Source organism: Prinia subflava, chromosome 2 (assembly GCF_021018805.1).
Source record: "Prinia subflava isolate CZ2003 ecotype Zambia chromosome 2, Cam_Psub_1.2, whole genome shotgun sequence".
Lineage (NCBI taxonomy): Eukaryota > Metazoa > Chordata > Aves > Passeriformes > Cisticolidae > Prinia > Prinia subflava.
In genome coordinates, this window is record NC_086248.1 from 65,522,556 (window position 1) to 65,548,528 (window position 25,973).

The 25,973-nt window shown below is 37.0% G+C and overlaps 1 protein-coding gene across 5 annotated transcripts in view; it reads left to right on the plus strand.

Moving 5' to 3' along the window:
* UTRN (utrophin) overlaps positions 1-24,649 on the plus strand; it is a 343,691-nt gene extending 319,042 nt beyond the window's left edge. For all 5 annotated transcript variants that reach the window (XM_063390324.1, XM_063390322.1, XM_063390325.1 and 2 more), the window contains 7 exons: positions 2,918-2,983; positions 10,513-10,671; positions 11,049-11,292; positions 17,471-17,579; positions 19,043-19,129; positions 21,816-21,838; positions 22,517-24,649. In XM_063390324.1, coding sequence (XP_063246394.1) covers positions 2,918-2,983; positions 10,513-10,671; positions 11,049-11,292; positions 17,471-17,579; positions 19,043-19,129; positions 21,816-21,838; positions 22,517-22,525 — 697 coding nt within the window. In that variant the 3' untranslated portion in view covers positions 22,526-24,649. The remainder of the gene's footprint in view (positions 1-2,917; positions 2,984-10,512; positions 10,672-11,048; positions 11,293-17,470; positions 17,580-19,042; positions 19,130-21,815; positions 21,839-22,516) is intronic.
* The last annotated feature ends 1,324 nt before the right edge of the window (positions 24,650-25,973 follow it).

Here is a 25,973-nt window from a genome sequence, read left to right on the forward strand (position 1 = left end):
CCGTGTTTTAACTCACTTCTGTACACTCAGAGCTGGTGATCACAGAATCATTAAGGTTGGAAAAGACCTCTAAAATCATCAAGCCCAGCCATTAACTCAGCATGACTGTGTTCACTTCTAAACCATGTCTCCAAGTGCCACCCACCCCCAAGTGCCACGCCTTTTGAACACTACCAGGGAAGGTAGTTCCAACTCTACCTTGGGCAGCCTATTCCAATACCAGACCACCTTTTCACAGAAGAAACTTTTTGTGATGTCTAACCTAAACCTCCCCTGGCACAGCTCAAGGCCATTTCCTTACATCTGGAGTTAAGGGTGTGATGATGGTGAAATGTTAACCAGCAACACCCTCTGAAAAATAAGTACCATGGGAGCTGACTAGGTTTTGCTTTGGGTGTTTTTATTGTTGTATCTGACCTCCACAACTGAAAAACAACTTTAACTTTTTTTTAACTTTTTCATTTCCTTGAATAAAAATTCAGAGTGCATGTTTAAATTAATAGCATTCTTATTTATGGGCACCTTAAAAATTTTCAGACCAGCTTTTTAAATGCCTAGGATATGCTGCACGAGATCTGTGCAGCAGGAGAAAATGGGGCAGGAAATAAAGCTGAAGGGCTACCTACAAGTCAGCCTATATTTTTTTTGTTCCCCAACAGCAAGTGTTTTCATCCTTTATTAGTAGTATAGCACAATGACATAAAAAGTCATTACAGATCTTTTCAGTTATTTGAAACATCATTCATATAAATCACCCAACATTTCTTTGAATCTATAGTGTTGTAATCAGTTAAACCCCCTGAACCACACAGATTAAATTTCTCTAGAGAGATGGAAGAATTTTCTGCCTTCCTATGTCCTTTTTTCAGCCTGTTGTGCCACAATACTATGGCTTTTTGTGCCCAGATGAAGCTCAAACTCCAGACTCTCATTAAGGATCAGTGGAGATCCTAGGTGCAATAGCTGTTTTCCCTCTCCTCCTCCTCACCTCTTACCAGTCCTGCTTGGAACAACATTAGCTGAAGGTGGACTCTGCACTACTCGATTATCATCCATTAAACCTAAATCTATACCTGCAAACGTTGCTTAGCAAAATCAAAAACTTACTGCTAATTGCCTCATAGGTAATCTGTCTAAAACTACTCAGGACTGTTCTTCGTCCAGCAATAAAATCTAACAAGAAAAGACATAATTCTGTGTCTTTCAGATAATTGTTATTGTGTCCTTTCTAGTTGAATCTGTTACGCATATGTTGCATATAAAATAGTAAATATTTTTTATTGTTCTGATCTTTTCAGCTAAGCATCTTTAAAGAAATGTTAACAGGGCTTCCTTATTAAGATAGTGCCCAGCAAAAACAGTATATTAGGGCTTAAAGCCTTCACTGTCACTGTTTGGAGAACATTCAACTCTCACTTTTCTGTTTACAAAATCCCCTGCTTGGAATCAGGTACTGTCTCCCTGTTCTGTTGTGCTGTGTCATCTCTGAGTTGTTTCTAATTTCCTTCCACAGCTTTCAGTTTTTTATCCTACCTTGAAGACTCTTTGCAACTCTAGGGTCCCTTCCCTGTCTCTCTGAGCTCCCTGATTAGAGCTATCTGCTGATTCCATATACTGTCCCAAGCAAATCCTTGTTAATGATGGAGATGCTAAATGTGATAATAATGATGTAATCTGCATTTGTGAGTTGGAATATCTATTATTCATAAGGGATTCAGGGCAAACCCTTCTCTCTTAAAAGTAAGGGGGGTTGTACTACTTCCCTATGTGACAAAGGGACTATGAAGATTAATTTCTAAAATTGTTTCATCAAAAGATGTAAAGATGCTGAGCTTAGCAGCTTTATAAAGGTGACTTGTAAGCATGTTGCACACTGAAGTAGATTTGTTTGAGATGCCATAGAGCAGAGATGATCTGATTTGTCCTGAGTCACTTCAGAGATTCTCTTCCCTTCAGGGGAGATGTTGGAGCACAGTGTCCCACCCCAGCCATGGTGGAATAGACAATCAAGGCAACATCCAGTGTGTGCCTTCCTTTATTCTTCTTCTTTGACCCTCAGGAATAGTAACAAATGTACAGGAGGGCAAACTTGCTCCATTCCAAAAGAAGTTACCAGTTCCCTGTTCTTTAGGGCCTTTCACACTCCCTTCAGAAACAAGTTTGAAGATGTCTCTAGTAATGCATAATGTGCTTGCAAAAATATATGTGAAATTAAGTTATCTTTATAGTAAAGGAAATAGCCATATTTGGTGCAGTTGAATATATGTGTAAAGCATTAAGTGTTCCTAAATTTTTATGTACATCTCTTATAATACATCTTTCCTGGAAACTTGTATAGAAAATTTCTGCTTTGGTTTTAAAGAACTGCAAAATCTTGTACATATGGTCTAAAAATCTGGTCTTTTTAGATTAATTACTTCCAAAATGAGGAACAGTAGGCAACAATTCCCTGTAATTATACCGCTTTTTGTGCTGTTTTACAGGACTTGTCTGTCCACAGTGTGGTATTATTTGCCAAGCATAGTTTCAGATGTTGTATGTTCTATATTTAAAAAGGATTCATCCTCTTTTGTTAGTCCAGCTTCAGAAAATTCAGAAAGAAAACCATCTGTGAAAACATCTCTTTAACTAATTTTGCCATGAGAGTTGTGGTGATGCTAATGATAATTATACTAGAGTTAGAAAATACGATTTTGTTGTTGTTTGACAAGTAGAATTAATTAATCATAGCACAAGTTTCTCATAAAAGTCCTCTGGATTATAGGTTTTCATCACAAAATCTAGGAGTTCATTCCTAACCACGTATACAAAGATTGCCATATCCGAGCTGTTTGGAAGTAGAATTGCTTTTCACACTGCCTCTGTGTGAACTGTGCAGGGTGTTGTCTGAAAGTCGTGGTCTCTCCCTGCCTTTCAGGCTTGCGCAGATGGAGAGGACCAACGGCTCCTTCCTCCTGGACGGCAGCTCCACCACGGGAAGCGTGTAAGTAACTCACACTCGTTGCGGCTCTCAGGAGCTTGGGTTGTAGATTCATGGTATGATCTTCAGCAGGACTAGCACAGGACTTAGTCCCAGTGAGAGCAGCTACTAAGTATGAGTCCAAGGATGCCTCTGTAAGTTTAGTTATTCCATGCACCAGTTGTGGAAGTTGGTGATGTTCATTTGACGATGTGTGAGAACTCTACGTTTGTCAGCCATTCTGCTTCAAAATGAGGATATTTCATGTGACTAGTGAAAGGCCACAGCCCTGATAATTCTACTTTCTATTCCTTTTCTGCTTTTATCAGAATATAAAATAAAAGAAATCCCTTTTTTAGGCTTTTTCTAGACCCTAGACAAATTTCTTCTTAAAATAAAAAATCACCTGTACTTTGAAGATTCTTCAGAGCCAGAATAGTGTTGCTACTTCTTGTTTATATTTCAGTTTTCTGGCTGCTGATGCATCTGTTTATACCTGGAATTGTCCTATGTAATAAACATAGTTCTACATTAATTTTACCAATTTTCTTTTTTTTAAATATGTGTTGCTCTTATTGTAAAGAACCTTAATTAAAATGCATTGGTTCTATGCTTGGAAAACATAGAACTTCTTGAATTGCTGATGAGCTAAATACTATTTTTTTAATGTAGAAACAAATGTTTTAACCTCACTTTATCATCAGTTCAGTTAATCAAATCAGCATTGTAGGACTCTGCCTCTTCTAAGTTATTTGCAAATACCATCAGCATTTTTAAAGAGGAAAACTGAAATTGTTCCTGTTCAGCTTTAATTAGAAAATGCTGTTGGTCTCAGTAATACTTTAGTTTACTGTTTTAAAATGTAGTAGTGAAATTATTCTATCCAGGAGTGTACTAACAGCCTGAGATTTGAAATACTTTGCTTGAAAGAAGCACATATGACCCCCTTTAAATGTTGCCTCTTTCCTGATCGATTAACTCTATTTACATACCAAATAAAATCTTTTTTCCATGCAAACAGTATTAATGTGTTTCTGTCATTGGCACACTCACCAGTGAGAGAAATGCAGCCAGAATATCCCCTTTTGATTTACCTTCCACAAAAAAAAGAAGAGCAAACATACTGTCATTTCGCAGGAAAACTGGAAACTTGAAGGCAGCTAAATGGTCATACACTTGAGTTGTGTATTTTGAAATTAATGAGCCTACTCATTCATATACAAAAGCAAAACAACCATCCATCTCAATGGTAAAAGGGGTGTATGCTTAACTTTTACTGGCAATTCAGCTGTTGATTTGAAAGCAATTTCTCTGCATTCCTTTTCCTTAGAAAAAGAATTATCATGCAAACATGTGTACCAACATGTGATGAGTACCTCTGAATCTGGGTCTCAGTCAGGGGACTGTTATACAAACAAAATAGGGGTAAGAAAGTAACCTTGTACACAGTGGCACCTTCTATTTTATTTGCAGATAACAACGCATGCTCTCATTAAGGCATAAGTACTGAAATACTCAAAATACGAAGGCCTGTGGTTTAAAGTTTAAACTATTGTCAGAGAATCATTTAGGCTGGAAAAGACTCGTAAGATCACTAATCCAACTGTCCAAGTCTACCACTAAACCATGTTCCCAAGTGCCACATCTACCTCCCTTAAATATCTGCAGTGATGGTGACTCAACCGCTGCCTCGGGCTTCCTGTTCCAGTGCTTGACAGCCCTATTGTAATGAAGAGGTTTCCAGGGAACCACAGAACTGTAAAGTTTGTATCCCAGTTTGCATCAGAAGTTGCTGCAACATTGGGAAATTAGGATTATAGTTCAAATCTCTTCTTATTTTTTTAAATGACATTTAACATAGAAATGAGATAACCATTCTCATATGGATGAAATTCAAAGGAGCAATTTGAAATGTGAATACATTTTTTTTCTGTTTAGATGTAAACCCCTGAGCCAAACTTTTTTTTTACAGTATTATTTCGAACATTCAGGAAACAATTACTAGTTTGGAAATCAAACTCTGTGCTTCTCATAATTGGATTTCTGTTTCATGATCTTTTTTATTGGTCCTGAAGAGTCCTTTAGTTTAGTGTGAATATAGAACAGAGGAAGTGTTGCACTTGATTTTGAAAGTTACTTCTTTGGTCTTGTAAGGTTCACAAGCTCAGCAACAATACTTTTAACACTCCTCATGCTTCAGAGATTATATGTAAGAGTTCATCTACATTTGAATAAGAAAAGTTCTGCTCTTAGTTAAACATAATGAGTTTATTCTCAGGAATATTTTGCAGTATGCCATTTGATTAAGAAAGCACCCATCAAAGATAATTCTTGGGGTTTAACTAACCTGTTTTCTTGAATGTCATTGTGACTTCTATCTCTCTGACTAAGCTTTGCTAACCCTCTCCTTTTCAAAAGATATGTGAGTTTCATTAAAAAATGCATTTTCCATAATCAAAAAAATAGTTGTAGATAGCAAAATAAAAGGCATGGTCTCTACTGTAGTATGTCCAGCTTCTTTAAAAACATTCTAATGCTCTCATGCATGAATTTTCTGGTACAAATACATTGAATAGAAATATTTTCCCCTCATGTTGTCTTCTCTTTGCATTAGACAGTTCTAAATGTTTAGGCTAGAATATTGTGATGGATTTTATTTGACTTTAATTCAAGCAAAAGCTTCTCTATCTTTAAGGCAGGCTTACCTAGTCACAAATGAAGATGAGCACAAGGAAACAATCAAGTCTTTACAACAAAGAATGATAAATAATGTTCCTGACAGGAAGCTATGACTCACAATTTCAGAAATCATGGTGTAGTAGAATGAAAATAAAAATTGTTAGAGAAATAGGACAAGAGCGTGACTCTCTTATTCCTGTAATGTATGAGCAATCCTATCCAGCCCATACTGAAGTGAATTGCACTGGGCATGGTATAAATACTTTCAGAATAAATACAGATGCTTAATAGCTGTTTTCTGGTTAGTGCCTTTACTACCAGTTATCTTCACATCTGCCGCATTGTTGATGCTATTTCACATTTATCCTAAGGCAGAGTTGGAGCATATCTGGAATTTTATTTGTTAGGGAACTCTGCACTCAGGTACAGAAGTAGGAACAGGTTTAGAAGTCAAGGCCATTGATACTTTCACCTGGCACTGCTACTTAATGTCAAACTGGAGCCCCAGTATGTAGTAAGTGAATACTGTGACATGATATAAGTGATTAAATAGTATCTTGTCACAATAAGAAATTTGCTTCATATGATGGTAAAATTAGGAGAACAACAAAATTAGACTAAGCATTTTTGAGTACCTTTTTCATCCTTATTCTAGTATGTTTCATAGCATCAGTAGGTCAAGGTACACTTTATTTGGACTAGAATGCATGGTGCTTAGTATGAGAGCTACAGCAAAAATTAGAATCATCAAGGAAGTTCACAAATAGCCACATCTTCCTATCTTAAATCCAATTTAGCAATCAGTTTTCCTAATCAGATATCATTATAAAATAATTCACTGATGAAAAGTGATGGTCAGGAAATCTGAATTTTTCTTCCTACAGCATAGTCCAATAAAAGGGAAGTTATATACAGCTTTATTTGCCTCTTGCTTCCTCTCTGCACAATGCATGTTTTGGAATAGACATCTTGAAAATATATGTCCACAAGGAGAATAGAATACCTCAAAGGCTGGTTTCCCCAGGCTTCTTTGTTGGGGTGTTCTTTTCCTCTGAGATGAACTTCTTTCAAGTCTGACCTTCTGGGATGTCTTGTTTGCTGCTTTTTACTATGGTGAAATGCAGAATAGGAACTACAGCCTCTGCTGTCGAAGAACTTTGTGTACTTCTGGTTGTTTCTCAAAGCTCACAGGGTATTCAATAAAATAGCCACCAAGAAAGAATGAGGAATTAAATTTTACATGATGTTTTTATTTTGATTGCTGATTGCCATCTCCTACCACTGCTACAGAACAATGTCCCAGATTCTCAAAATGAAAGTGTTTGCCTGCCATAGAGCAATGACCTTATGTTGTACATCATTTGAAGCCCTGTCCTGGGACTCCTGTGCTACTAATGAATCTATCCGAATTACAGTCATGAGATTTCTTGGTGCAGGTTCAAGGTTGTGTTTTTTCAAACTAGTAATTTTGCAAGACAGACCAAAGGTAGAACACATGGTAAAAATACACTTTTGTTTCAGAAGACTTCCTTTATCAAGTGCCTGTGAAAAGACGTGCTAGGCAATATGTGATCCCTAAAAAAAGAGCAATCAATATTCACAGCCTCTCCAGTAGGCTTTCTGAGGCTCTAAACCAGTGGGAGAGAAGGGAAATGAAGTTTTCTGTAGACTGAATAACTTTGAGACCAAAATATAAAATTACCTGTGTTTAGCTGTGTTGATGTCATCTTCTGGATCACAACACAGTCAAGAGTATTGTAAGCATTTACTGTGTAAACTCTTGGGTTTTTTAAGTGTTTATAGGTTTCATTAAAAAATGAGGTTACACCTAATGCAAAATCTTGACAAAATCTCAGATTCAACAAATTCCAGTAAATATAATAAATCCAGCTTTAGTGAGCCCTATTTTAAAAAAGATCCAGTTTAGGTGTCCTAAATTTTGTTTATAAACTATTTCACTATTTCAAAACATAGCGGCTTTTTGACGCCTAATTAAAATAACCAGACTAAACAAGATCAAGTGAACATTTCCTGACATCATCAACACCCTTGCACAGAAGGCTGTATGTGCAGTCACACAGTATCACCTAAATTCACATGTAAACAGTGTTTTGAAGCCTGGATAAAGCTGTGTTCTCTCACCTGCCTGCTTTAACTTTGTTTTTGTGCTCATCCAAGGTGTGACATTGAATTGCTGTCACTCTTGGCTTGCTGAGGCCATTTCACTGACAGGTTACTCTGCACCTTTTGGAAGCCTGTGCCCTGTAGGGTTTGAAGCCCCCAGAGGGTTTACCTCACACTGGCAAAAATTTTGTTATAAGGGATAGGATATTTTTGTCAGGTTGACTAAAGGGTCGAGAAGTACAATGAGGTTTTTATTATTGCACTGGGACCTGATCCAAACTCCATTACCTGCACTCGCCTTTGTTTAGTTTTAAGTAGACATGAAGTATTAATGAAAAACAATAGTGATTATGAATTTCCCTGAGATCACTCAAATAGTGAAGAAGATAATGCAGTTAAATGCTTTTTTTTGTTTGTTTTGTAGATAAGGGGAGGGAAAGGAGCACTGTTCTGCTTCTTTCTGTTTCTTTTTCAGCTAGCACTCTTGGATGTCGCTATGGTTTTTAAGGAATTAAATGCACATGCAACCCCAATTATATTTAATACACTCTCTCTCTATATATATATGTATATATATACACACACGTATTTAATGAAAAATTAATTAAATTTATTCATTTGCAGGGAAAATCCATGTTGTCATTTCTTCTCATGAATGTACTGACAACAGCCAGGACAGCTAAGAAATAAGTGAATGTATATTATTTTCTTTAAACTTTCTACTCATTTTAAAAGCAAAACTCAATAATTAGGTTTTTTTATCCAGTGAAGAGAACTGTCACAGGCTAAATTTTTCTTGTTTGGATTTTTTTTCAGCAAGCATAGCATTACATGATGTACATTTCTTTGATTGCGCGAGTCTAAGTTTTCAAGTCTCAATGGCAAGTTGGAAAGTGGAAGGCCCATAGCTTTGGGTAGATAGTGAATAGTTCCTTCCTTGGGAAGAAATAATTTGGTGTTGTTATACCATGAGATTAGTCTTCAGTACAGATTTTATCTTAAGCAGTGCTACAAAGAACCAAATCATTTTGCTAAATGATAGAAGTACTTTTCCAAGAGAGACACACCAGGAATCTGGATTTATTTAATCTTTGGCTATTTTGTCTTGCTTCCAATACTGATAATGCCTTTAAACTGATACTGATATTCTGAGCTAACAAAAAAATGTTGGTTCAACAGGATAAAATACAGTTTTTCTTTACACAAATGGTATTTATGCAACTCTCATCTCTTCCTGTCACATGTATTTTCTCCTTTTGTCCCAAGAGTTTGAATTTATTTCTGAGGAAACCCCTGATCCATATACATTGCCTATAAGACACCTAATGTGTTTTACTTCTACATGCATTTATTTATAGACTATTTCACACCACAGAAGTAATTGCTATTTCTTCCAGGGTATACTTTTCTAAATAACTGATTTTACAATTATTAAAATGAGATGGTACATATGAAAATTCTGTGATGAAAGATGTTAAATTGACTGACAGGAAATTTTTAAAAGCCTCTTGAAAATCTCCATTACACTTTGATTTGTAAAATAAATACTTAGCATATAATGAACTTATTTTTTTGCATATGCTTTAGAAGGCAGTCCTTAAGGATACTTTTCATTCTATAACCAGTGGATAGCAGAATTTGCAACTGCTACTTTCCAACAATAGGAGGAAAAAAGTTAGCACATGAAATATTTTTAATGTGAAAAGGTTTCTTTTCTAAATAATATCTGAATATGTGTGTATGTACTGCCCATGTGTGTGTCACTGCTCTGACCATGCTTGAACTGTAGGAGATCCTTAGGACAAAGTTTGTACCAATATTTCATCGTACCATAAGGTATGCAGTATCTGGTTTGTAGTCAGTTAAAGGAGATAATTTAAGGAGGGTTGTCTTCAGCATTTATACTGCTGCAGCTATTTTTCTCTTAAAAAATTAATAATATATGTTTTTCTGTTGTTGATTCATCCTTCTTGAGTAACCAAGCAAGCAAACTGGTTTTAGGATGTGGCATCTTTCACTTTCTCTCCATCTAACTTTATTTATGGAGAAAAACCAGCAACTTGGAAAGTAAGGCACATCTATACAAAACCAAATTCACTTGGGTATTAAAGCATAATTGAAAGTGTCAAGACTTCTGTATCTCCTTACCAAAAGGTAATTTCGTGTGAGTCAGGAGGAGGACAGTGTTATAATTTATTTCTGTCCCTGAATCTCTAAGAAGGAAATCTATAACCAATGCAGAATTTCAAGGTATTGTATGTGTCTATCACAATAGAGGGAGAAAAATGGAACTTTTTTTTACTGATTTTAATGGGACTCTTTTTTCTCTAATTTTATGAGGTAAATGGAGCAAACCAAAATTATTTCCTAAAAATTTCAAAAAAGTCACATATTGCTAAAAAATGGATCTAGAAGATGCTTGTTTGCTTTATTTATTTTTACGGCATTTCAAATCAGTCATCTTTGATTGCTGACTGATTCTTGTTTCCACACTTTCTTTTCAAACCAGTAGCAGCATTTGTTCTTTATGCACAGATTAATCTAAACTGATCCTCTGCTACAGATGAATCTTTTTTTCCTGTTCATTGTATGTTTATATGGTTTCTTTTCAGTATGTTTTTTAGGCTTAATTTCATCTCACTTAGTCTTTTTCTGTAAACAAACAAAATCTCTCAGCTTGATAGAGATGTTTGCTCACATAATCAATGTTTTACTGCTCTGTCTTTGTCTGTTTTGTTTTATCATTTCAGAGAGGATGAGCATGCCCTTATCCAGCAGTATTGTCAGACGCTGGGAGGAGAGTCACCTGTGAGTCAGCCACAGAGTCCTGCTCAGATACTCAAGTCAGTGGAGAAGGAAGAGCGGGGAGAGTTGGAGCGTATCATTGCTGACCTTGAGGAAGAGCAAAGGTCTCATAATCTTCCTAATGGTGTCTGAATTGTCATTTTGTTGTTGTTTGAGCCATGCATGTACTGTGTTTAAGATAAGAAAGACCTAGAGGTCATGATTTTAGCAAAAAAAACCCCAAACAGCCATCCACAATCAAGTCATATGTTGTGCATAGCCTGGCTCTGTTAGGTAGAAGAGGGAGTGTCTGTGAAGACATAAATTAGTTTCACTTCTACTTCACCACCTTTTTTTCAATTCCCCATAAAACACAAGACAAGACATTGTCTTTGTTTGAGCTATTTGTGTTGTTAGTTGGAGATGCTAACATTGTTTGATCTAAGAAGTCTCTTATTTACTTGATTAAGTCATCATTCTCCTCCACTTTTCAATATCCCAGGAGTCTGCAGATAGAATATGAGCAACTAAAGGAGCAACATCTTCGGAGAGGAATAAACCCTCTTGCATCACCTCCTGACTCCGTCGTGTCACCTCAGCACGCTTCTGAAGATGCCGAGCTCATTGCCGAAGCTAAACTCCTGAGGCAGCACAAAGGTCGCCTGGAAGCAAGGATGCAGATACTGGAAGATCACAACAAACAACTGGAGTCTCAGCTCCACCGGCTACGGCAGCTCCTCGAGCAGGTACTTGTACACTTTGCCCCTATTGTTTCTGCACAATGGATTTCTTGGTGGAGCAAAGGCATTGACATTTTACTGCAGGTATTTTCACCATGCACTCTTGGTCGGTTGCAATCAGTCATTTCCAACGGGATACGTTTTTCTTACCCACTAGTATAACCCATGTTAAATGTCAAATGAGCAGAAAATGGTTACAAGTGCTGGAGTGATCATGGGAACTTAGGAAACACTGAGAGTAATACAAACAAGAGTAAAAGGTTTTCATTAATTAAAAAGCATGGGAAGAAAATATATACCCTACTCCAAACAATGACACCAGCCGCATCCCATGTTTGACTTCAGTTTTCCCAGACACTTTCCATAAATAACATGTTTATTTGCTGTCAAGCCTCTCTTAGCATGCCAGAGACAGATGGCCAAAAATATGTCTGAAATACAAAGGAGCAATTAATTACATTAAAAATCCAGTTCCTCCTGAGTAGCATATTTAGACCGACAAGCTACAGCAAAGTGATCTTTCATACAAGTAAATGCTGGAGGTAAGAGCCTTTTAGCAAGTGCCTGGAGCTGGAGATGGTAGGGTTTCCTTGTTGGCAGAAGTAATGCTGATTTCTGTGGAAACGTCAGCATTTGCACACCTGGCTTTTAGAAATAACAGGAGCAACATACACCAAATCTTGTTAGAGATGGTAGTTTGTGCTATATCATGTGGAGAAGCTTGAGTAGTGAGGATAAATTTGTATGAATGTTTTCTTCTAACTAATCATTACATTTGGGTCAGAGTACAGTAAGACAAGTGTTTCCTGCCTTCGATGAGTCAGATGGAGTAAGGGATTTAACTAAGCCAAGAAACAGGCTACATAAACCAGGTATTAAAATGGCCTAAGTTCCTGCTGTAGATGATGCTCTCATTACAGGGATTAAGGTATTTGCTGTTTGTTTTACTGGCTGACTTTGTCGTTTTTTTCTAGGCAGTTTTGGCTGAATAGGATTTAGATGCATCTGTTCAATGACTTCCCTGCTCTTCTAGCAGAGTAAATTTTTTGTTGCTACTGTTATTCTAACATTTTAATCAGTATTTGAGTACCTGTAATATTTCACAGGGAAGATAGCAACTGATGCACTGTGAATAACAGTTTACAAAATAAGGATCTTGGGATTATGTGGCCAATACTTGGTCTTTCAAAGAAGGGTTTAAAATCTACAAAGAAACATGGTTGAATAGAAAATAGAAGTTCAGCCAAACCCATGGTCACTTGCAGCTTTGTGCTTAGAGCAGAAACTTGTTCACCCCTTAAAACCTTTTTTCTCCCCCTAATTTAGCTGAGGATGATCTCACAATTTTGTAATCTTTTTAGAATCCCTATACCAGTCTTAGTAAGACCTTTAGGGTATACGTCTCTGTTGTGATAAAATGGGTGGGAGAAGGGACAGTAATTCTTATCATTTCTGCCTTTGAATTCTCTAGGCATTCTACAGCTTTTGGGTTCAGATAGGGTAAAGTAGAATAGAAGTGACCTTTTTCAATATTTCTGACCATTTACACCTCATTTACTGTATACTGTTGCTCTTTTCCTTTCTGTCCGCATTGTCCTGTCTCTGTGGGACTCGTGCCGTGCTTCTGATTGTTCAAAGTATTATTTCCTAAGGTCTCTGTTTCTCCTCTGTCATTTAATAAAGTGGCTTATACAGAGTCAAGTATATGAGAAGATCTGCATTATTTATTTTATAATGTATCTGCGGCTTTTCAATATGCCTTTCTATACATATCATTACTTAATTTACTGGATGTTTTACAAGCTGTTTCCAGAATGTTGAAGCTACTCCCCTGATGGGAATTCAGAATTTATAAATAATTTAAATTTTTAGTAATGTGCTTTGAAATTTGTTTTGACATTGATAGAATTATGAAGCAGGACTGATTTCTGTTACTGCCCCCTTTCTGAAAAAAAATGACCACTCTTCAGCATGTTTGCTGTTCCGTCAGCTTGGCCACTACCTTTTAGGACAGCTTTTCTCTCTTTCACTGCTTGAGCACTGAAATATAAATAGAAGTGAATATAAATAGAAGCCTATTTATATTTATTTGTTTCTTTTGGTTTTACTGCCTGTCCCAGTTGTTTTTAGTGGATAAAAGGAATACCTTTTCTTATTAATAAGATGGATGATTTGCAGAAAAGATACTCATAATCCCCAATCTCAAAATATATAACAACAGTATAATTATGAGTATTAAAGGACACAACTGTCTTAGAGCAATATCTTTGCCATGGCTGGCATTTCATGCCGTCCCTGTTTGTCTGTTCTATCAACAGCAAGTTTCCCCATGCCTCTTCTCCACTAGGCTCCCAACTGGTGTTTGATACCACTGAGTATAAAATACTGGGACTTTTTTTTCTCCAAAAGATTAATGTCTGTCTGTACACAGATATTGGGGTAGAGACTTAATGAAATTTAGAAACTTTCATGTAGTAACTGCTTAATCTAGATGAGAGCATTCTAGGACATTCTTAATAGATCACCTTTAGAAGAAATATGCATACATCCTCACTGCACATTTGTCTACTTCAGGTCACAATTTTGAGGTTACCATACTATTTTTATTTTAGCAAGCCCAAAGGATTGGTAGCTGTCACAGAATGTTGTCAGTTTTGTCTGCCTGATTGATTAGGGTGCCAAAGAGGAAGGTGAAACAGAACTGGCATGTGACAGCTTTGATACCAACATGTTAATCAGACAGAGAAAAAAAACAAAGAATCCACTCTCATTTTTCTTTTTTCAGCCTTTATAGATACTTCATTTACAAAGTCAAAGTGAGACCTAATTTGAAGGGCATTTAAAGTCTGTTTGGATTTTTCTCTGTTTTCTCTGAGCTACTGAATAGTTTTCATATTGGATTTGATATTGAAGTTATTGGGAGCTAAAATCATCTGTCAACAGCTGTATGATCAGACAGAGAGTAAATAGGGGCTGCAGCTCCCTCTCCAGCTGAAAGCAGAGGAGCTTTATCAGAAGAGTGCAGGAGAGTTTGTTTCTTTTGTAGCTGGGAGAAAAATTCTGGAGCAAGAAGAAACGTCTGTAATGTATGTGGTAGTAAAATTGGCATTTTTGAGGTTTCTTGTGATTTGGATTGGGGACACCGAGGTTTAGTTTGGTTTTTACCAAAAGCGGCAGAAGTCAGGGAAAGAGCAGGTATGTCTTAGCTATCCATTAAGCTACAGAGTACTTCAAGCTCTTCTTTGGGAAAGACACCAGCAGGAGGCATAATGAAATAAGGCACTGTAGATTAAAACTGGTTGAAATAAATATCTCCTTTGAAATACTTTAAAAACTGCTGTAATACAGAAACAAAACCACAATTTCAGAGTTTTATGGAGAAGGACTTATTTGTCCCTTCATATCTTTGTTTGGTTTTACCTAAAAAGAAGTTTGAAAACTCCTTGAGACTGGACTTGGAAATCTCTTCCTCATCCCTACAGAAGCATGCTCAGTATCCTTGCTTTTATTTCTTTCAAGAAGCAGCAGGTGTACAATTGTATCTAGAGTATTTCCTTTTAGTTTCTGGCTTAAGGGTTGTCTGCTGAGTTGTTTTGAATAAGAATACATGAACTTCATGATGCCTGAAGTGGGATAGGATGGAAGTGGTCATATTTTGTAAGTGTTATGTAATTGGAGTCAAATAGAATGTGATTGTCTACTGTTATTTTTCTCAAGTTCTCTAACAATAAAATTGTTAAATCATGTAAATACATGCCAATATATCTATATCCTCAACTGGTTTGCATTTAACATTTTCCAGTATTTGATTATTATATTAAAGCGATTATACCAGTACCACAAACCTTCACTTTCTGCTCCAAATCCCACTCTTCAGCTGCTTAACAATATTGTTCTTAATTTGGAAGAAGGGTTTGTTTGTTTAGGCTTTTCTTTTTACTGCAGTCACTAAAACTACACAGTGTAACATTTATCAGTATATTTAAATGAAAATGAAGTCATCAGGTGTTGCCATCTGATTAGAAGATGGTGTTTTTGAGGGTTTTGACTTATTTTTAAACCCAGCTGCAATATTTCATTCCGACTGCTCCAGCAATATATGGTACATCAATGTAAGGTATTCCAAGGATGTTTTGTTTTCTCTCAGGACCTATCCACTGATAGTCCTTGTGCTCTGCAGTGCTGTTTTATAGAACAACTCAGTAGTACCTTGACTAACTCATCACCTGAGTTTACAGGCATTTAGCTTCTATCTATCAACATTAACTGTTGACTTTGCAGTGCCTCACTATGCTTGACTGAGCCTATGTGTTGCTGTGCTGCAGATTTGTATGTCCAGCACAGATCTTCTAATTCACCCTCATTCTGTGCACAATTTATTCATAGTTGCTGCTTGAACAGGGCCAGAGGCAGAGATTTACTCCAGGTGCAAGTTTGCATTTGGATAAGTCACATTCTCTCTGTTCATCTGTTTGTGGGGATGGCAAGGAGTGACTCTACTGCTGGAGTTTGTTTTGTTGTTCTGTATTGAAGGGACTCATAACCTTTGGAGAATTTGCTTCTTCCCTTTACCATCACAGCCCTAACATCTCGAACAGTGGTTCCCGGTGATACAGAATTGCCTGGGTTAAGTTATCATGGGCTTCTCTGGTTTAAAATCACTGCACTTATTTCACTTAGACTCTTTAGCTGAATTGAAGCCTAGTACTGAGCAGAAAATTACTTGATAGTAATTCACTGTTCATAGAAGTGTCTTGACAGTAAAATCCTTCTCTGCCTTGGAAACATTTCCATTTTTTTATCTCCTATGCAGACTAATATTTCTTGGTTTATTCTTTTAGTCAAAGCTGGCCTTTAGTATTGTCATGCTGAAAGAGATGAGATTTAGAGAAATTTTACCTAAGATTGTTTCTTGAAGCTGGAAGCTATCTCAAGAAATTGTGTATTTCAGTTAAGGCTGTGAAGTGCAAAGGAGCAAACTTGTGCACAAATTAACAGCCATTCTGTATTCTAACTCTGTGTCAAGTCTCATAGCTGTTCTAGGTACTTGCTCAGTTTCAAAAAGACCTTAAAAGCAATGATCTTTGGTATTACTTCAGTATCTGTTTTTGATAGATTTACTTAAAGAGCCTGCTCCTTAAGCTGGTCAGAAGCAATTTCATGATTTGAAATCAAAAAGATAAGTGATAGCAGCACTAATTTCAGTTACATCTACTTCAGATGTAAATATTACTTCACATATTTCTGGTTTTTTCAGAACAATCACTTCTGGAGCTCAAATACTGTAGTGTCTTCCTCAAAGGAATTTTTAAAAGAAGGAAGGAAGGAAAAGAAGGGAAAAATGCCTGAATAAAGTCCATTCCAGTATTTCTGAGCTGCTATGGCCTTTTCTTATTTTCTGTCCATATATGTACACTTAAATGTAATCTCAAACACACTTTTGGTTACAGCTAAATCTAATATTGATTTCAGTGATTCTTCAAGTGAATTTAAGAGTCCAGAAAAGCTTCTTTTCAAAGTATATAAGTTATTTCTCATAATTTTCAGGAGTTTATGTAGTACAAATTTTTACATAGTACAAATTCCTGCACATTCATTATCTTCCACATGGTTGAGAACAGCATCAGCAGGAGTGATGGCTGACTACAACTTTTTAGATTTAACAAAGTTTTGAATCTGTCTTGAGTCGTCATTTGATTCTGGAGTTCCAGAAATCTGTTCATGATTGAGCAGTTGTTCCTAAGCATGCTTAGTCATCCTTGTAAAGCTTTTTATGGCCCCCTAGCTGAATGTCCTGTTTGTCTGTGTGTGTGTGTGTATATACCCATGCCAATAAATACAGCCCATATCATCTCATTGTCTGTAGTCTTTCTGCAGAGCTGGACTGGGAACCTTGGCATGCTGTGTGTGCTGTACATTACATTGTGTTTTTGTGATGCAACAGAATGTTGTTTTTAACAAGACCATCAACTGGAGCCTTGTAATAGCTGTTCTTAACTCTAAATTTTCTTTTAACAAGTTCTTAGTTTGTTGGGTTTTTTTACCTCCCACCAGTTGCACAGACTTAAGCAAACAAGAAAGAGCACCTAAAAAAGGAAAGGAACAAGATGGCTGCATGCAAGCCTACAATTAAATTCTGTGGCTACAAGTAACATAAATTTGTGTCTTCTTGTCTCTAACGTAGCCCGACTCGGACTCGCGGGTCAATGGCGCCTCCCCCTGTGCTTCGCCCCAGCACTCTGCCCTCGGCTTCCCGCTGGAGCAGGACACAAGCTCACAGTTCCATCAGACAGGTGAGTGTTCTGATCAGCTAGTGTGCTCATGAGGCCATAGGTGACTCACGGGTAGGTTTCTTGGCACCTTCCGGAAAGATTTGTAAATCAAAAGGAGCAGACCTTTGCGATGCTTCTGTTCAGTGCAGCTGGAGGTGTTGCTTCCTCACACTTGGAAGAGCTGCGGTATCCTAAGAATCCATGTGATCCTGAATTACAGACTTTTGTCGATAAACTCCTTGGTCCCACCTATTCTGACTAAGTGAATTTACTGGGAGGATCCATCCTCACTGAAAGGGAAACCACACTTCACTGCACTGAAGTGGCCAAGAGCTGTTTGTCCTGCAGTACACACATGGACCCAAGTAATCTGACAGATACAGGACCAAATGTCCAAATCACATAATCTACACTTGCTATCTGCTTTAAAAATCCTTATGTAACCTCCGCTTATCCTGGCATTTTGATGTTCGTACTCAAAAAAGGTTCACATCTTAAGGAATAATTCAATATTTATGGCTATAGGCTCTGCACATAAAGGGATATCTCTCTTGAACGATTATTTTAAATTCTCCAGTATCAGAACTCATTAATTTCACCGGGAGTTAGCAGAAATAACTACAGACCTTTGCATGGTCAAAAGTAGGGAAAAATGGAAAATATTTTTCTCAAATTATCTTAGGTACAAGTTCCTCCTGGTTTTGTTTTTAAGCCTTGTGTTATAGATTAAATATTATTTTGTTTCTTTAGAAAACTGGAAAAATATTCTCTTGCATACTGAACATTTTTCATTCAGCATTAGCATATGTTTTTATCTGGAAAAATATGGAACTGCTTTGAGTCTGATTTCATGCAGTGAAAAGATGCAGTATGAAAGATGCTGTCCAATAAAACTGCCAACAACACAGCCAGTTATGTTTCCTAACCATTCTCTTGGCTAATTTTAAGCATCATGTTTCAAAGAGATGGCAAGAAGGATTTTAGCACTACTGAAATGACTGGTACATATTGAATAAAGACCATCTAAAAGATAAATGTTGGAATTTTTTCAGAGAAAGAATGGTGTATTCACTCTGAAAGTTACATGACAAATCATTGCAATTGGAACAGAATTTTAATTGAGTAGCTACTGAGTTTAATTCCCTCATCTTGTCATTTTATTTATTTGAACTGTAAATTTTTATTTACTGTTATATACTTGCTGGCAACTTACTGTTAAATCCTGGATGCAATAGTTAAGTTTTAATAAAAGGGAGATGAGTTGGATTGCAAATCAAGAATGTGAGTTTCATGTCCTCTCCCAAGACTGGCAATTATCAATGATAGTTCCTGCACATTACAAAGGCTTCAGGTACTGTTTTCCCTTGAAACATGAAAGAGTATTTAACTGGAAGGTTGGCTAAGAATGCCTTTTAGAATGTTGTGGTCTTTTTTTTTTTCCTCCTCTTGTTACAAAATTCATTTTTTTGTTGTCATATCTGCAGATGACTTGTTAGTTCCACCTCATGATACCAACACAGATCTAACAGATGTTATGGAGCAAATCAACAACACATTTCCAGCTTGTTGCTGTAAGTTCAACGAAATGTGTCTCTGAAAATCATGTTGAATTTGAGGTTGTCTTTTGAAGAAAAAAAAAATCATTCTTGTGGTATTGACTAGGAAAATAAACATCTCTGAGGAGATTTCTTGTGTAGATATGCAAGCTATATAGTTCTATCCCTTAAAATTCCTCAATAGAAACTACTTGTGAAGGTAGAAAAATGTTCTTGTTTTAAGTGGAAACGATTCACTAGCAGAAAAGCCTGTAGCTCAATGTGGAATTTTAAGCAGTGCCCACATAAAGGGAAAGACATCTAGAATCTCACTAGCTGCTGATAAAAACCTTTTGTAGAACTTAGATGAATGTAGATTCAGAATTTCTGAATGCAGTTTTTGTAATAAAGCTTGAAAAAAGGTCCTTAGAGAATTAGTCCTTAGACTAATTACTGAACTAGTTATTAAACAGACCAGAGGAAATCTGTGAATGCAGCACGTAACACCTCTCCCTGCTTAAATGCATGGAAAGTTGATATTTTATTCAGTGTCTATTAAAGAGAGATCAGAAGGAAAACCAGCTCATTCCTATGCATGTCTTGTATCAGCTGATGTACATTTCCACTGATCCTCTTCCTTCCAGTGTCACCGTACTTGCAAAAGTGAGGAGCTGTCTCATGTATTTCGGTGGGTTTTGTAAAATAGGTGTATTCATATTCATGTCTCTCTATATAGATATTTCAGCTTTTTTGCCTTAGAAAAACAGTAGTGAAAACTTTGATATGCTCTCAAAACTGTTGAAAGTTTCAAATGAAATGTAATCATAATGGTCAGTTTTAAAAGGCAGAAGTCAGAGAGCGGCTGTTTATGCCCAGTCCTGTTGGAAGCATCAAGACTCAACTCTATACTCTTTCATAAAGTCTGTGAACCCTGTTAAAATACCCCTTTTATCTCTTGAACATACATTGTTCGGCTGTGACAAGCTGCATCACAGAAGATGCACCCTGAGTGTTTTGAACAAGCAAATTAGGTTCTAGCAAAAAAAGGTCTTGTTTCAGCTGTCCTTTTTGATTTTTGATGAGTTCAACAATGCAGAGCCCCTTGGTCTGCAAGTTAAGGATTTGATTCTAAAGAGCATCTCATTTGAAGTCAACAGCTACTGGAGTTGCTCAGCACACCTCGAGGGTGTGTGTGTGTACAAATCAGTATAAAATGCAACTCAAGCATTTTTTCTTGGTTTTACAAATGACTGTCTTGCTATGTGACTATACAGCTACATTGTCATTTGGCCCAGAGGAATTGAAAGCAAATTGCATTGTGTCAGGACAAGCTTGGTAATGATGGCTGTTCTCCAGGACTGGAAAACAGAAAAAATTCTCTGATTCCATGAAGAAACACCTTGAATGGGTGAGGAGAATACTTCCAAGTGAAAACCATGGGCCCTTCATATTGTGAAATGCTCTGTCTCAGCATTTAAGATTAAAAGAAGGCACAGTTCCAAATTTCATGTGATTTTTCCCCATTGTCAGGCTAAACCACCTTGCCCCAGTTAGTATGTACTACTTATGTTTGCTCTCATTCAGTCATTCTATAACATCCTTTACTTGGGAGTAAATTTTTTTGGACTGTCAGATTCATATTTAAATGTTTTAGAAGCCTGAAATGAGGATTATTAGTCTGGCCTTCCCAAGAAAGTGCATTAAAGTCTGAGTGTTGCTAAGGAAGACCATGATAGACTACCTAAGTCCATCATCTGTTCCTGTGGCCATTTGAGAGGGATCTGTCTTCCTGGCTGGACAATTGTCAGATCTGTTCTGTAAGGCTTGAAATGATGTAGATTTCACAGACTCTCTAGGCATCACAGTATTCCTAGCCTTGAAGAATAACATCCTTAGCCTCTTTATTATATCCAAGCTTAATTTTATCAAAACAGTCTTCATGTACCACATCTCATGTCCAATTCTTAAAAAAAACAAACAAACAAAAAAAAACCCAAACCACCCACCAAAAACAAAACAAAAAAGGAAAAACCTTCCTTCTCTTCTGCTATGGCCACAGCTTCTATCAAGGAGTTACTAGCATCTGAGCTTTATGCAGATAATTTTTATCCCATTTTGACTGTTTAACAGAGATGGTTGTCTTACTTGCTTTATTTGTTTTCACGAGTTTCAGCTTATAATTCATCTTGAAATCAGTCTATTTATGTCAAATATCCTTTATGAAGCAATTATTCATATAGTAAGAGCAGCAATGCTTTCAATGATGGATTTTGTTGTTTTGTGGTTTGGTTTTCTTTTGTCCTTCAGATGCACTGATCCTGGATATAATGTCCCTTTTTCCTTCCTTATTTATGTCACTGGTCCTCAGAAGTAGGCAGGTGTACAACACTGGGCAAAAGTCTTGTCTGTGCATCTGAGTGATGTCCAGAGTATAGCATTTTAAGCAGGTGATAGCGTAATACATCACTCAGGGGTTTCCATGGCTACAAATGGTGAAAATGAAGCAATTTGTATTAACTATATCATGAGAATGCTATAAATTTGTTAAAAGTACGTTTGTGAAGAATTAAACCATTACAACATATTTCTAGTTAGATGTTTAGTCTTTTAAAGATAAGTATTTTCTTCTGTATTATGTATTTTCCTGATAATAACTTTGTTTTTAAACTTCAAGATGAAGAATCATGTAAATTTCTAACCTTTTTTTTTTTTCTGTTTGCAGCAAGTTTCACTGGCAGACCACAGGTATGAGACATACATTTATTTACACACTTGCATAGGCATTGGAAACCAAGTGAAGCAAGGGAAAAGTTCCATTAAAGCAAAAGGGCTGGGATGGTTTTTGTCTACATTTTTCTCTAGAGATCTGTGTGGGAGCTAGACTGATACAACAGAAAGGCCAGACTCCAGAATGTCATAGGTAACAGAAAATTTCTACCAGGTCAGGCACTGCCACAGGTGTTATGGTTTTGCAGGTCTGTGTTGCTAGCCAGATGGAACCAGATTGCATTTATTTGGGCCAATTAGTTTCAAGCCAGCATCAGCTTGCAAGATCAAAGCTGGTCCTTGCAAAGACATCCATATGTCTGTATGTCCAAAGACATCCATAAGTTCCACTTGCAGGAGCTGTGGGCACCAGTGCACAAGGATCAGGAGCCACACAGCACCTTAGGCATTAGATTAAGCTGATGCACTGAGTAGGTAACCACTTCTACAAGGACTTCTAACACTGCAATATTGTAAACTTAGATTTCTTTTCACTATATGCCTCAGTTATTTGCTGAGTCTCAGGCCAATACATGTAAATTTTTAAAATACGGGGGCTTTGTAAGATGGCGTCACAGTGCTGGGATGAGCCTAGAGCAGGTGGAAGTTTCTGTGCATGCTAACACGTGGTCCTGATGTTGTTTCCTGTCTCGACAGGCCATGTGAAGTGCTCATTGGGATGTCAGGCAGTGCTCCCTGGCGTGCAGCACAGCCCTGTCCTGCAGCCTGCCGGCCGCGCGCTCCGCCCCGCCAGAAACCCGCACGGACCCGGGGCACGCCCTGCGCTCCCGCCGCGTGTTCGACTTGAAACAGTTCTACACTGAATACCCAAAGACCACAATGTTGTTTTTATAGTATCTTTTTTTTCCTTCTTCCCTTTCTATGCAACTGTAAATTAACGAGCAGTGGAATATTTGTCACTGATTTGTATAAATATACAGCCAGGGGAAAAGGGGCAGGGGCTTTATATACGTTCTTTTTGATAATCGTGAAGAGAATTGCATAAGGAGTTTGGAGCAAAACGTTACATTTATACATTCCTTTCACTCTTTGCTTTTGCATTGTAAAGTACTCTTAGTTATATTCTCACACATGTAATATTCTGTACTGATTATTTATATGCTAACCATCTGACCACACAGATTTCAGAACATCCTTGCATTATTTTCAGTATTGGCATATGAAGTTCCCATAATCTGCATTATTGTTACTGGTTAACAACAACTGGGTGCAAGATACAGTATTTTAATTCAATTAAACAACGTAGACTCTCATTTCAAGTCATAAGTAGCATCCTCATATACCTAAGTGGTATTTTTAACTTTATTTTCATTGTTTCCAGCCAACACTCCATTTGGAGGATTATTTTTTTAAGCCTTACTTTACTTTGAGTCAGGAGATAGCTAAAAAGAGGACTTAGTTCTTACTAAAATCAACTTAAGCTATCATCTAAGTTAGTGTAATCTTTCCTAACTTTGTTCAGAGACAAAGCTTTGCTGTTCCCTGCTGGGCCAAACTTGCTTCAAGTTTTGGAATTTACAGTCTATGAAGTAAAGCTCATTTCTGTGAGATCCCTTTCTTTTGTCTGCCTCTTGGAGATGAAGAGACAATTAGAAAGCCCTTTCCAATACTATTAGAAAAAATACTTCCTCCAGAACTGCAGTGCACTTAGATATTATCATTTGGCATTGTAATCTTGCAGATCATCCTTATCTTTGAAATAATTTATTTATGTACTCTTGATAAGGATAATTATGGGCAGTTATGTCACTGATCAGCTGATCTCTAGTTTAAAGATTATCATAAGAGATTTTAATGACTTCACAGAGTTTACAATGCTGCATGGACACTTGCTTTAAGTCTAGGACATACCTTTAATTGGTAAAACTGCATGCAATATCTTTCATGTATAGTGAAGAGAAAAAAAAGCTGTATTGTTCTTAATTATCACTGAAGGAAAAAAAAAAGCCTTTATATCAAAATGGTATTGAAAGAGGTGTAAAATTCTCTACTGCTACTAAAAAATGCTAGGGGACATTAAAAGAGCAGGTCAGGAATTTTAGTGGTTTTGTGAAGTTTTGCCAACCAGACTGTCCTGCACCCACAGTGTTTACTCCTGAGCTGCTGCTGCTCGAGGAGTGATTCAGGCACAGTGTTGGCCACCTCCTGCTGTTGGTACCTGTGCCAGTTCTTTCTGAACCCTTTGGCAAATTATTTAACCACTCTGCCTCTGTTTTCCCATCTGTAAAATGGGGATGGATAGTGCTTACCTCTCAAAGGAGATGGAGGACTTAGTGTCTGAAAAGCCCTGTAGAAATGCTAAGTATTAGTCTTGAGTAAGAGGAGCAAAGTTGTCCAGGTGAGAAGATGCTGGCTTCTATTAAAATGTAAAGTAGTTATTCTGAGAAGAAAACAACCCACATTTTACAGAAGAGGAAAGCCATGACCACCTTTCTACCTCAGACCTATCTTCATAAGTAGTATTGGAAATAGCTTTATATTCTGTTCTCTGCAAAGTACTTGGCTTTTATCAAGCTACATCATTCTCTAGGCAAAGAATCTTTAAAAATATTCCCAACATAAGTATAAAAAGAAATTAGTAGTGAATTTGGTGGGTTTTATTTTTGTTCTGAATATGAGGTTATGTATAAAGTTGTTTTTCTGCCTGTGTTTGTATGCATCCTTTGTCCTCTGCTGCCAAGTAAATGCTGCTTCAAACACTACATTGTAACATTCTTCCTCTGAGACAATAATAAATAAAAGGAATATATTGCAGTAACATGACAAAAAGTATGGAGTTCTTCCAAATTTTGTGGGCTTCAAGGATGGCATAACTCATTGCTAAATGCTGAAAATTTAATTATGAAGATTAACATGAGCAAGCTGTGATAGTCAATTTCTATGTCCTAGGTTTTTCTCTGTGTGGATTGAGTTTATATAAATGAGATTAAGCAGTGTTTTTTTTCTTCATAAATCTTACATATTTTCTCTAGTTTTCCATCTTAAGTGATTTTAGTCTGGAATCCTTCTCAGTTTCCTGACAGATAGTAAATCTGATCACTGAGAAGCAGACTTTTTTTTTAAATTTTCTGTATATGTGTTACAGAACAGCAATAATGCATGAAGCCCTGTCAAATAGGAGAACTGTAAATTAGTCTTCAGGTTTTTGGTGGCTTTCAGTCAACACACAGAGCTGAACCACAGCATTACGTATTCAGTCAGAAAGTATATTTTCTACTTTGTTGTGCTGGTTTCAGGTATTTGCATTAATGCAAATTATGTTAATGATTGTGTTAGAATTGCTACACTTAAAGTAGAAATGAGGCCAAAGCCTTAACAACTGTTTCCTTATCATAACACAGTTGGCACTGGTTTTATGTTTAGTTATTGGGTTTTGTTATTGGGTTTTGGTGGGGGTTTTTTTTGTTGTTGTTGGTTTTTTTTTTTTTTTTTTTTAACTCTAACAAATGTCAAACATAAGTGTCAAATTCATTACCTTTTCCCTCAATTTGTGAAGGGATTGTGAAACAAATAAGTTGTAGGGAAATACCATTATTTAAGTGATTCAGCAGTTAGCTAGGAATTTAACTACTGAAATAGTAACATATCAAGTCAAATTAAGTTGTGTATTTAGAACAATAAATGTGTCTTAAGAGGAAGAGACTACTAGATTAAAGCACGTATTAAACCACACAGCCTGTTATTTTTAAAAAAAGTAAACATTTAAGTTATGTGTCTGTAGAGTAGGAGACAGCAGAAGAGAGAGTTATGGATCAGTACCAAGGCCTGACTTTGGGAATAATTTATGAAAGTGCTCCTATCTACAAGTTCCACCCTCTGTACCTCGATTGCCAAGGCAGCAGGCACCAGAGTTCTGCGGTGCTGCCACCCATAAGGAGGGTGCTCAGCTTACAAATCATCCTGCAGTGCTGTGCCACGAAGGTCCTGGCCCTTGACAGGGGGAACAGAATGGCACCCATTTCTAACCAACCACAGGGCTTTTCTCAAGGGTGCTGGGGACAGTGTGTGGCCACCTCCAGTGCTCCACACACAATGCGATGGTGAGGCACCCTCCCTTCTCCACCTTTACCCTTCAGCACTAACCAGCCTCTTG